Source organism: Balaenoptera acutorostrata, chromosome 16, assembly GCF_949987535.1.
Source record: "Balaenoptera acutorostrata chromosome 16, mBalAcu1.1, whole genome shotgun sequence".
NCBI lineage: Eukaryota > Metazoa > Chordata > Mammalia > Artiodactyla > Balaenopteridae > Balaenoptera > Balaenoptera acutorostrata.
In genome coordinates, this window is record NC_080079.1 from 27,476,436 (window position 1) to 27,489,755 (window position 13,320).

At 45.7% G+C, this 13,320-nt stretch overlaps 1 protein-coding gene across 10 annotated transcripts in view; it reads left to right on the forward strand.

Moving 5' to 3' along the window:
- Positions 1-12,438, forward strand: part of ARMH3 (armadillo like helical domain containing 3) — a 178,373-nt gene extending 165,935 nt beyond the window's left edge. For all 10 annotated transcript variants that reach the window (XM_007187298.2, XM_007187295.2, XM_007187296.2 and 7 more), the window contains 2 exons: positions 9,295-9,411; positions 11,611-12,438. In XM_007187298.2, the coding sequence (XP_007187360.1) occupies positions 9,295-9,411; positions 11,611-11,703 (210 nt within the window). In that variant the 3' untranslated portion in view covers positions 11,704-12,438. The remainder of the gene's footprint in view (positions 1-9,294; positions 9,412-11,610) is intronic.
- The last annotated feature ends 882 nt before the right edge of the window (positions 12,439-13,320 follow it).

The window sequence follows — 13,320 nt, forward strand, 5'->3', positions numbered from 1 at the left end:
TGAATCTGTAGATTGCTTTGGGTAGTATAGTCATTTTCACAATGTTGATTCTTCCAATCCAAGAACATGGCATATCTCTCCATCTGTTTGTATCATCTTTAATTTCTTTCATCAGTGTCTTACAGTTTCCTGCATACAGGTCTTTTGTCTCCTTAGGTAGGTTTATTGCTAGGTATTTTATTCTTTTTGTTGCAGTGGTAAATGGGAGTGTTTCCTTAATTTCTCTTTCAGATTTTTCATCATTAGTGTATAGGAATGCAAGATATTTCTGTGCATTAATTTTGTATCCTGCTACTTTACCAAGTTCATTGATTAGCTCTAGTAGTTTTCTGGTAGCATCTTTAGGATTCTCTATGTATAGTATCATGTCATCTGAAAACAGTGACAGCTTTACTTTTTCTTTTCCGATTTGGATTTCTTTTATTTCTTTTTCTTCTCTGATTGCTGTGGCTAGGACTTCCAAAACTATGTTGAATAATAGTGGTGAGAGTGGACAACCTTGTCTTTTTCCTGATCTTAGAGGAAATGGTTTCTTTTTTTTTTTTTTTAATTAATTAATTTATTTATTTTTGGCTGTGTTGGGTCTTTGTTTCTGTGCGAGGGCTTTCTCCAGTTGCGGCGAGCGGGGGCCACTCTTCATCACGGTGCGCGGGCCTCTCACTATCACGGCCTCTCTTGTTGCGGAGCACAGGCTCCAGACGCGCAGGCTCAGTAGTTGTGGCTCACGGGCTTAGTTGCTCCGCGGCATGTGGGATCTTCCCAGACCAGGGCTTGAACCCGTGTCCCCTGCATTAGCAGGCAGGCTCTCAACCACTGCACCACTAGGGAAGCCCCGGAAATGGTTTCTTACTGAGTGTTTTTTATGATTCCATTTTATGTCCAATATTGACTTCTTAGCTATACCTCTTAATTTTATTATTTTAGTCGTTGCTCTAGGTTTTACAATACGCATCTTTAACTTACCACAGTGTACCTTCAAAATATGTTACAGAACTTCATGTAATGTATTATAACCTTGCAGTAGTGTGTATCCATTTTTCCCCCTCTTGTTCTTTGTACTACTGTTGTCAGACATTTTTCTTCTCAGTTTCTTATGAATTTCATATTAGATTGTTACTATTTTTTGCTTTAAAGAGTCAATTATCTTTTTTCCTAGTTTTCAAATTTATGTAAAAGTATTTTACACTTATCTGTGTATTTACCATTTCCAGTAATTTTTATTCCTATTTATAGATCCAGATAATATAATTGTCCTTCTACCAGAAGATCTTCTTTAAACATCTCTTCTAGTTGCAGGACTGTTGGCAACACATTCTCTTAGATTGTTTGTTTGATAAGGTCTTTATTTCACCCTCATTTCAGAAAGATATTTTTGCTGGATATAGAATTCTGGGCTAACAATTTTTTTTCTTTTGGCACCGTATCATTCCATTGTTCTCTGGCTTGTATAGTTATTGACAAGAATTGTGAATTTTTATCTTTGCTCCTCTGTACATAATGTGTTTATCCCCCTTCTAGCTGCTTTTAATATTCTGTCTTTAACATTGATTCTCAGCAGTTTTATTGTGATGTGCCTTATACCTTCCATTTTGTTCCTTATTATGTTCATGGTTGTCTTTAAACACTTGAACATACTTATAATAGCTTTTTAAATGTCCTTGCTAATTCCATCATCTCTTTCATTTCTGGGTCTATTTCTATTCATTGATGTTTCTCTTGGTTATGAGTTACATTTTCCTGCTTCTTGACGTGTCTGATTTTTTTTTTTTTTTTTAATTTTTGGCTGCATTGGGTCTTCGTTGCTGTGCATGGGCTTTCTCTGGTTGCGGCAAGTGGGGGCTACTCTTCGTTGCGGTGTGTGGGCTTCTCATTGCAGTGGCTTCTCTTGTTGTGGAACATGGGCTCTAGATGCGCAGGCTTCAGTAGTTGTGGCACATGGGCTCAGTAGTTATGGCATGCGGGGTCTAAAGCACAGGTTCAGTAGTTGTGACGCACGGGCCTAGTTGCTCCGGGACCTGTGGGATCTTCCCGGACCAGGCCTCGAACCCATGTCCCCTGCATTAGCTGGCAGATTCTTAACCACTGAGCCACCAGGGAAGCCCAGACATGTCTGATAATTTTTTATTGGATACTGGGCATTGTGAATGTTATATAGTTAAGTGCTGGATTTTGTTATCTTTATTAAATAATGTTGGACTTTATTGAGGAAGATAAGCAAATTATTTGTGGAGCAGCAATGTTCTCTTGAAACTCCTTTTTTCATGTGGTGATCTTTTTTTCCAGTGTTATTGAGATATAATTGACATATAGTACTGTTTAAATTTACCTCAGTAACTTTAGTTAACATTAGTCATCTCCTATAGGTACAAAGGCGGCAGGGAATGGGGTGTTCCTTGAGATATAATTGACATATAGTACTGTTTAAATTTACCACAGTAACTTTAGTTAACATTAGTCATCTCCTATAGGTACAGAGGTGGTGGGGAATGGGGTGTTCCTTGAGATATAATTGACATATAGTACTGTTTAAATTTACCACAGTAACTTTAGTTAACATTAGTCATCTCCTATAGGTACAAAGGTGGCGGGGAATGGGGTGTTCCTTGTGATGAAAACTCTTGGGATTTACTCTCTCAATAATTTCCAAATATACCATACAGCAGTGTTAACCATACCATACAGCATGTAGTACATTACATCCCCAGTACTAATTTATCTTATAATTGGAAGTTTGTACCTTTTGACCACCTTTATCCGTGAAATTTCTTTTTATCTTTGTTAAGGTAGGTTTATAGTGGCCTTTAACTCTAGGGCTAGTTTAGTTCTATAATTAAGGTGTGACTGTTCTGGTGCCTCTTTTGAATGCCATACGTATTCAACAGGTACTTCTCATTCTGCTTGGTCAAAATTCATACACCTCCCAGTCCTGTGTGAGCTCTGGGAATTGTTCAGCTTACAGATCCTTAGTCATTTTTTTGTTCGAACTGGTTGAATTTTACCTTATACGTGTGATTCTTACTCAGCAGCAGATTCAGTGGGAACCCTACATAAATTTCTGAAGCTCTGTTCTTTGCCTAACTCTTTTCTTTCTGGTAACCTGCCTCACAAGTGCCAGCCACCTCTGCCTCTCCAAACTCTAGTGTGTCTCCTTAGCCCAGCAAGATTTTCATGCTCACCTTATATTTTCTTTCTCTCAGGATTCCTGTCCTGAACTGCCTTTTATACAATGTATGAAAAGAGGTATTTCTTTCCTAGTTTTCAGTTACTCCATCATGAATGGAAGTGGAAGTCCTGAACTACTTTAAAATATTACAGTATACCTTGAGTTACCCAACTAAATTTTTTAAAATTCATATACTTTTCAGAGAAACTTCCCTTGAATTAACTATTCATATGCATTGTCCATTTTACTTCATTCTCTTTCTTCCTTCCTTCCTCTTTTTTCAGTTACTGGAGGAGAGGGTTTTTTTTTAATAAATTTATTTATTTATTTTTGGCTGTGTTAGGTCTTTGTTGCTGTGCACGGGCTTTCTCTATTTGTGGCGAGCCAGGGCTACTCTTCATTGCGGTGTGCGGGCTTCTCATTACGGTGGCTTCTCTTTGTTGTGGCGCATGGGCTCTAGGCACGCGGGCTCAGTAGTTATGGCTTGCCGGCTCTAGAGTGCAGGCTCAGTAGTTGTGGTACACAGGCTTAGTTGCTCCGCGGCATGTGGCATCTTCCCAGACCAGGGCTCCAACCCATGTCCCCTGCATTGGCAGGTGGATTTTTAACTGCTGCGCCACCAGGGAAGTCCTAGAGGAGAGTCTTGAGTGGATTTTGGAAACAATATGTTATAGTGAGCATTTTAATATGTTTTTAAAGATAATCCACTAAAACATCTCTCTTCCCTTTCCCCATATTTTCCTTCTATTCTTGAGCCAGAGTCCCAGCCTTACATTGATCATTTACAAAGGTTCAACCCTCAACTCTCTTAAAAGAGCAAGAATTGAAACTGAAGCTCTTGGATGGCTGATATTTTGTCCTGATAGTTAACTGTCTTCTTGGTCATCATGACTCTTTTAGGCTATGTCCACCTGGAGAGAATTTTGCAATCTGAATTAGCTGAGTAGGATTAGGTGGTAGGCAAAAGAGAAGAGACTTTGGATTCCTTAATTTTCCCTGTCTTAAAAGATGTGATACTGTTTCAACCAGGCTGCCCATTCACTGGTCAGCTATGCAGCTGACTGCAAACCACACTTAGTTCTACCGGCCCAACTGTTTATGTGCTTATATATGTGGGTATGCCCTTACATGGTGGTTTATCTTGATTCCCCATTTGCTTGTTAGCTCCTTAAAGGCAGGACTTGGGCTTTAGAAGCCTATAAGAGTGCTGAGAACAGTGCACTGGCTGGGTGTACTGTCTAATTCTAATCTTATCATGAGACTTTTTTTCCCTCCCGGGCCGTGCGCAGCTTGCGGGATCTCAGTTCCCTGACCAGGGACTGGACCCAGGCCACAGCAGTGAAAGCCGAATCCTAACCACTAGACCACCAGGGAACTCCCCTATCGTGCAACCTTGATGAGAGATTCCTTTCCTTTTTGGTTGGGCCTGAGTGTTACTAAATTAGTCCACAAGCATGTTGAATGTTTACTGTTCCTTAGGACTGTGTTAGGCATTGTGGAAAATCTGTAATGTAACACTGGGTGCCTTCCTTCAGGGTGCTGAGAATCTAGCTATGATGCAATTTCAGTGAGGAAATCAGTAGTAATAGCATGTTTGTTTCTTCAGGAGACAGCCTGCCACTCAGCCTGCCTGTACCTGCTAAAGCACAAACCCTAAAGCAGGGTGTTCTTTCCTCCACCAGAAATCCCTCATTGGGAAGCCTGTAGAAGACAGATCTCTTCCAGAAAGTGGGAGAAGGGAAAGGTTGCTCATTTATGGCAGGGGTTGGAATTTCAGGTCCTAAAAAGCAGTTATTCATGGAGTCATTTTAAAATGAAAGAATAATAATAATAACAGGGCTTCCCTGATGGCGCAGTGGTTAAGAATCCGCCTGCCAATGCAGGGGACACGGGTTCAAGCCCTGGTCCGGGAAGATCACACATGCTGCAAAGCAACTAAGCCCATGCACCACAACTACTGAGCCTGTGCTCTAGAGCCCACGAGCCACAACTACTGAGCCTGTGTGCCACAACTACTGAAGCTCATGCGCCTAGAGCCTGTGCTCCACAACAAGAGAAGCCACTGCAATGAAAAGCCCGTGCACCACAACGAAGAGTAACCCCCGCTTGCCGCAACTAGAGAAAACCTGCATGCAGCAACAAAGACCCAACACAGCCAAAAATAAAGAAACAAAAAATAAATAAATTTAAAAATAAAATAAACTTATGAAATGATTCTCAATCCAGTGTAAAATTAAAATAATAATAATAATAACAGCTGTGTTTATTACGTACTGCTTGTGTGTCAAGCGGTATACTTGGCGCTTTATATATATTACCTTATTTAATCTTCTATATGATGAACGTTATTATTATCCCTGTTTTACAGATGAGGAAACGGGCTCACCCAGCTCCACCCTGCTGCTAGTATGTGGTAGAGCTAGGGTGAGTCCAGGCAGGCTGGCTCTAGAGCCATTCTCTTAACTACGTTATTTTGAAAATTAATAGCTGTTGGTTGAGATTCTTTATCAGGGCCTAGGCACAACTAGACCCAGATTGTGACCCACCAATGTCTTTAATTGGAAAACATCTTTGCATTGCTTTTTTTTTTTTTTTTGGCTGCATTGGGTCTTCATTGCTGAGTGGGGGCTACTCTTTGCTGCAGTGGCTTCTCTTGTTGAGGAGCACAGGTTGTAGGGCGCACGGGCTTCAGTAGTTGTGGCACACGGGCTTAGTTGCTCTGCGGCATGTGGGATCTTCCCGGATCAGGTTATCGAACCCATGTCCCCTGCATTGGCAGGTAGATTCCTAACCACTGCCACCAGGGAAGTCCCTGCAGTGCTTCTTGTTTAGCTTTAACTAATCCTGAATTTGGAAGAATAAATATGGATTATGGAGGAAGAAGAATTGGCTTTTTGCTTCTCTATCATCAGAATTCCCCTTACAAGCTGTCCAGCACGTGACCACCACTTAATTGTGAGAATGTCACTGAAGGGCTGTCCTTAGACTGGTGGGATTGCAAGGTTAGGGAGAGACCTTTATTGCTTCTGGGAGAAAAGAAACACATTAAACACAGTAAACACATAACCAGTTATGGGGAGGGACTGCTTTGGGAAAGTAGAGGAAGAGTGAGAGGCCAGATGAGGTCCTTTCAGAGAAAATGAAAGATTCTAGGAAGCCCGCAAGCCCAACAACTGGTGAAAGAAGGTGGGCTGTGCTAGGGTGGGCTGTGCTAGGGTGTAGACTGTTACCTGATTGATTAGGGAGGGATGTCCGCCTAGGAAGGGCCTTTGAAGTTGTCAGGAAGTCAGAAATTGAGGAGGCAAATTATGGTAAAGCCTGAGGCCTTTAGGTACAAGCGTTCTGGGATATTACCCTCTGCCTAACTACTGCCCTTGCTTTGTCCCAGGCCAGTGTTGAGTGTGAGGGAGGCCCAAATGGGACATATTCATAAAGTCTTAAGCTACAGAAAGGAAGATCCCAGACGAGGAGTGTACCCCTAGTGCTCTGAAGTTCTGAATGGGCTGGGGCCCAGACCTGAGCTTAGAATGTTTTCTTCTCTTGGAAATTTAAGAGAAGTGATATGGGCAGGAAATGGCAGGGGCTGGGTGAACACAAGAAAGGGCCAGGGAAGGAGAACGTGACCCTGGGCAATGTCTGGACAAGGGGAGAGCTGAGATCATGCACAAAGTCCAGCCAGGCCTCTGGTTTCCTTCCAAGGAGCTGATAGCTCAGGGGCCTTCTCTGCTTTCACCTCCCTGCAAGAAGCTGAACTAAGCTCTTCCAGGAAAAGCCAACTTTATTGGGAAAGAAAAAATCCCTGTTCTGAGCGATATCTTATACCTTCCACTCTGCCCTGGCAAGAAGAGAGAAAGCCCAGGTGATAAGGGCAGCCTTGCCTGAGGCTCTCAGGACATTGCATCTCTTGATGTGCTGTTTCTTCTTCTCAGGAGTTAGCTTTAGCATGGTATTTGTCTTTTGGCACCTGACACCCCTTAGGAAAGGCTGAGCCCAGGTTGCTGGGTCATAGCCATTGCTGAAGCTGCCCACAGTTCAGGGATTGGAAAAGCATGTACTATTTTATTCTGCCTGATTCCTGGGAGCTGGTTCCATCTTGCCTTTTTCTGGAATTTTGCCTTTTTCTGGGCTTGAGCCATTTATTTCTGAGCCAAGACCTTGGCCGTAGATATTTCAGCCACTAGCACAGCCCACGTGCATGAGGGGGCCAGATTACTTCGTGGGTGACTGGCGTTGCTGGGTACTGGTCCTCTTGCTGACAGAGCTGACAAATGGAATTAGAAGCAAAGGAGCCAGCCTATACTAGAGTCTCTGGGACATAGTTTGGCAAAGTGACCTTGAGGAGTGGGGTGTCTGGAGGAAAAGAGCCTGAATCTAGACCAGACCTTTGACCTAGCTGTCCTTCCCAAACTCAGGAACACAAGCCTGTGTTCTCCATCCCTACTTTCTCCTCAGGAATTCTTGGCAGGCAGAAGTGTTTGCCACTAGGTGAAGTCTGCCCTGGCACAAGACTGAACTGGTGAAGGGAACAGCCCAGAGGCACCTTTGTACCCCTCAGGACTCCATTCTCAGTCTTTCTGCTCAGTCCTGACTCTAGCTTATTCCCTTCACCCCTACGTTCTGTTGGAGCTAAGCCTCCCTCATCACACTCCTTCCTCCCAAGACTCCCTACTGAGCTGGGAGCTCTCCATGACATCATACACTTCCCTCCCAGGTCAGATCAAATTGCAAAATAGCTATCACACAGATTGCCACAGTGAAAAATTATTCACTCTCCTGGTCTCTCCTTTCTACCCAGCTCACTTCTTCTAACTTAATGTAGAAGATCTACATCTTCTGATGTAACTAATCATTGTATAACCCAAATATAATTATCTTCAAGCTGGCAACATAGTACTACACTCTCTAAATACTAGTCTGGTCTTGCTAATAATAGACATGATATATCCAGAATAGTTTTCATTACAGTGGGCAGCAGGGGGCTAGGCTAGTTCACCTCTGAATATTCGTGATGTAACTAATTGTCCTTGTCTTTGATTTATGGTCTGATAAGCCGAAGTCATATCAGGAATGGCTTTGGTAGTCCTTTCCTTCTGGAACCACAGAGATCCAAGGTTCCTGGAGTTAGTGGAGGTCTGAATCCACCCCCATAGAAAGCAGAGGCATAGTAGGAGAGGGACCCCTCATCAGAACAAAAGAGGATGAGATAAGCTCTAGCTTAGTTTAGGAAGTGTCTCCTACACTCCAAGGCTAGGATGCCCAAAAAGTTCCATCCAGGCAATGGATAAGAAGACTGAGTTGGCATTGGGAGATGAAAACAAGTGGCAGATGGTGCTGAGGAACATCCCAGGACTGAAGAAATGTGGTTCCCAGAAAAGGAAAAGGAAGGAGACATTGGCAAAGTCTTACTCAGCAACTGACAGCCTGGCCAGAGAAAGCTGCAGGATATGGCTGAGAACGCATCTTTGGTATCAGGGATACTGAGGGGCTCCGACACTCACTGTTCTGTCACCTCTTCTCATGCTTCTTTACCATACCCACAGTAAACAGCCCTGGTGACCAGGCTGGACTAGTCAGGAAAGGCAGGGGATGGAAGAGATTAGAAAGTGGTCCCACCTACCATATAGCATAGGGAACTATATACTCAATATCTTGTAATATCCTAATAATGAAAGAGAATGTAAAAAAAAGAATATGTATATATGTGTGCATATATATATTTTGGCCATGCCACACAGCTTGTGGGATCTTAATTCCCCAACCAGGGCTTGAACCCATGCCCTCGGCAGTGAAAGCGTGGAGTTCTAAACACTGGACCGACAGGGAATTCCCTATATATTTTTATATATATGTATAACTGAATCACTTTGCTGTACACCTGAAACACACAACATTGTAAATCAACTATATTTCAATAAAAATTTTTAAAAAAACAACAAAAAAACATGGCCCCAGAAACCTGAGGAATCACTCCCCGTGGCCAGGCTTTTTTCAGGGTAATAAGTAGTGAGCAAGGTCTCTTGGGGGTGTTGTCTCAGACTGAATCCAACGCAGTAGGGCAGCAGGAGGGGCGTGGGGGCCAAATACCTAGGGTTCATGTGGACTAAGCCCCACCTGGCCCTTGACTTCCCCAGGTGCTAGAGGTAGTGCGAGCCAACTATGACACGCTCACACTGAAGCTGCAAGATGGCCTGGACCAGTATGAGCGCTACTCTGAGCAGCACAAGGAAGCCGCCTTCTTCAAAGAGCTGGTGAGTGTGCCCCGCCTCCATCTCTGCCTGTGTCTCTTAAGGGCCCTTTCCCAGCCACTGGGTTCTACTGTGCAGGTGGGCAAAGGCTGATGAAATAAGACTGGAGGGGCCTGCTTGGATTGGGTTTGCAACTTATCTCCCAAAGCAGTCCAGGAAGGACCAGGCAGTGAGAGACAAAGATATTCCCCAGAGTGCTGGTGCCAGGCTGGGAAGGGTGAGAAGTCTGAGGCAGCAGTGCCCACCTCTCCTCTGCAGCCATGGTGACAGCCCTTGCACAGCTCCAGCTGGGCCTGGAGTTTGACGTGTGTTCCCAGTGGCAGCTCTGGCTCATTACTCCTTATCCTGTCCTCAGAGTAACTAATGAGAGTAATTGATTCTTCTCCTCCTTATGTAATCACTTCTTCCTAAATTCCTAACTGGGTCCTGGTCTGAGTGCCCTTCCAATCTAGTTCTCCAGTCTTCACTCCCTACCCCCATTCCCACTTTCCAGTCACTCAGCTTCTTGCAGCCCCCTCCCTTGGCCGCCTGCAGCCAGTGAACATCTGCTCTGCCTCCTACTCCACCTCCCAGTCAGCATCTCCACAGAACTGGACTTACCCTGTTGGTGGTCCCTTTCCTGTCCTGTGCTCAGAAGATGCTCTCAGGAAAAGCCCAGTCTCCCTGTATTCCTGCCACTCCACCTGCCTGGTTGTCCATGATCATCCTGGCTGGGAGCTGAGACCAGGGCACACAGGCCTGTGTACCGACTTCCCATGTCCTCAGACCTCCCACTGCTGGGGCAGAACTTGCATCAGCCCAGCTTTTACTACCCATGCCCAGTCCATGATGAAGGTGCTAGATTTTAGATCACCTGTCTTGTGCTAAACCCAGCTCAACTCTGACCCTGACATGGCATTCCTGGGATTATTGGGCTTCCCCAAGGTGAGGCAGATATACTCTGGACTGAGTTAGTTGGGAACAGGGAAGCCACTAGTGTAATAAGATAGCAGAGTACAGTATTTTTATGGGGTGGTCAGCAAGTTATTGGGAGATGAAGAGGATTGTGGAGGAGAGAGTTCGAGCAGCTCTCTTGAGGCTTTTGGGCACTAGCCTGTGCCTTACTCATTTCTCCTCATATCTGTACCTCTGGCGCAGGGAAGCAAAGAGGGCCTGGTTAGGTTTGGAGCTAATGAGCTTGAGCTGCCTGTTGTTTGCCATGCTGCCCTTTCCTCTACTTCCTGCCTGATGACTTCATTAAGTTTCCCATAGCAAAGCAGAAATTGAAAAAAAGCTCCCTGGGCTTTGGGGCCTAAGACAGATACACATTCTTTTTCTCCTTCCTCCCCTGCTTTGTCTCTCATTCGATGTTCACGTCTATTTCCCATGAATGAATTTCCTTCCAGAGTCTGCTGGATTCCTCTTAGAACCCACTCAGAGCAGGGAGTTTGGCCTTCTGGCCCCTTTCCCACAGGTCTTTTCTCCTGCTGACACAGTCAGGACTTCCTGCAAGGTTCTTGGTCTGTGGGTAGAAAGCATGAGCAGTGGGGACATAGCAAGGATACAGCTGGACTCTCCTCTCAAGTGGGGAGGCATCTTTGTGGTATGGAGAGTGCTGGACTAGGAGCTGAGAAACCTGGGTCCTACTTTCACAACTGGGACTCACTGGCTGTATGACCTGATCCTGGCTATTGGCCTCCTTGGATCATACTCCTGCCATCCAATGACAGACAAGGGCTACATCTCTAAATGTTCTTTCCAGCCCAGAAAAGTAGATAAATACAGAAGGAGATTGAGGAGACTCGAAACACATCCAAAGAGAGGTAGCTCCAGAGCATGAGTCCTCTGGCCTCAGTTTCTCCTCCTCCATTAGACCACTGACCAGATCAGTCCCCCTTCTGCCTGGCCGAGGCAAGGACAAAGGCCTGACCTCAGCCCTCCTTCCCTGTCTGTGCTTGTTTCTACCTCATCAGGTGCTCAGACGCTCTTCTCACATCCACTACGATTCCTGTCTCTCAACCTCTCTTTTCTTCCGACTATCACGGAATTGTTTGCTCATTTACCTGCAGGGATGATAGATGTTAAGGGTTCATTTCCTAAGAGAGAAACTTCTAGCACTTCATCTTGGCCTTGTGCTTCAGGCACTGCCCTCTGCTGTTTGTAACGGACTCTCTCCTGTTTTCTCTCTGCCTGTGCCCCCCACCTTCCCTCACCTTTTCCCAGGTTCGATCCATTAGCACCAACGTCCGGAGGAACCTGGCCTTCCACACACTCAGCCAGGAAGTCCTGCTCAAGGAATTCTCCACTATCTCCTGAGGCTGCCATGCATACCTGGGCAGCCACTGACTGCCCTTACCCATGAGGCTTCCTGGGCTGGAGGCGGGGGCGAGGGGAGAGGGCCTGTTCCCAAAGCTGGAGAAAAACACAGATACCGAGGCCTCTCGGTGAAGGCCGCACTTCAGTGGAGCTTGGACAGCAGGGGCCAGGATGGGCAAGCCAAGGATAATCTTATTTGGGGAGAGGATGGGTGGGCACAGGGAGACACCTTCAGAAATGTGGGGACTTCCAGGGTGGGCTCTCTGGACAACCCCTCATATTTCCAATTGAGATTACAAGTTGTGGCTACTGACTAATTTTCAGGAGCTGTTGGGTAAGCCTTAGGGTGATGCCAACACCTGGGGGGTCAGTGGTTCTCCTGGGCTTCTGAAAACAGACTCTCAGACGTAGGGGGAGCCAGTTCTGCTTCCTTTGTGCCCGGAAATCTGTGTCCCCTGCCCCCACCGGCACTTGACCCTTAGCTCAGGCTTAGGGTGAGGTAGGAATGGGATACGTTTTTTCTATTTTCTGAATCCAGAGCTGACTCCTCTGCTGTCTGACCACCACTTTGTGGATTTGATTCTTGGCACCAGGAGTACCTGTTTGCGTTCCCCTGCCTTCCAGCCCATTGACTCGTCAGCACTACAGGGTCACCACCTTAGCTTTTCATTTTCAGTCTGGTTTAAATTGTCTTTAGGGTGTGTGTGTGAAATAAACATGGACAGGTTTTCTGGAGCCCTCAGGTGCCTATTTTGCTGGTTCCCTTTCCAGCAGCTTCCCCACCTCCTAAGCTACCCCCTCCTCTGGGAGCCTTTCTTGCGCCTGCTGAGCTCCCCTCCACGTGTTCCACCCCCTCACCCGGCTGTTGTTTACATCCAGCATGCGTGAGAATTTCCTCTGGGGAGGAATCTGTTGCTGCTGTGGTCTGGTGCCTGGCAGAGAGAGAACTTGCTGGGGCCAGGCTCTGAAACAGGCCAGGTGAGCATCATGGAGAGGCCGACCTTTGGGAAGTTGGCCTATGGTTCCTTCTCTGGACAGCCTCCTTGGGACTACTGCTGTAGGCTTTCCTGCCCCATAGCTGCCTTTGAAGTAGCTGCTGTTCTGAGATCCTCCCTTTCTAAAGCACTTTCTGAAGCCCTCAGGATGGTAGGGGGCAAGCAGCACAGGAAGAATCTGGGAGTAAGTACCAGAATCCAGCCGTGAGAGCAGGTCTGGGACCTCCCCGGCTGCTATTCCACTTGGCTTCAAATCTTTTTGGGGTACTCGCCCTCCCTGGGAGTCAAAGTTCCGACTCCAACATTGAGCAAGTTCCAGAGAATCCACCATCGTGCTGCCATGTATAGTTGTAGATTCTTAAGGTATCAAGGGCAGGGTCATCTCTGATCACTAGATGGATAGTCCAGCCTGGGGCATTTAGTGTTTTCGACAGTGATAAACCCCAGAGGAGCAGGAGCTGGAAGCTGGTGGCAAGTTGAAGTTATTAAAAATTGATTTGTATGGGACAGTCTTTTTAGTGTGTTTTCTATTTCCCCTTAATCTCTGTTACCCAGAACTCCTTTCTCAATGACAGAGTTAAGGTAATCTCCTAGGTGCTGGTCTCATCTGGTTAGGGAACCC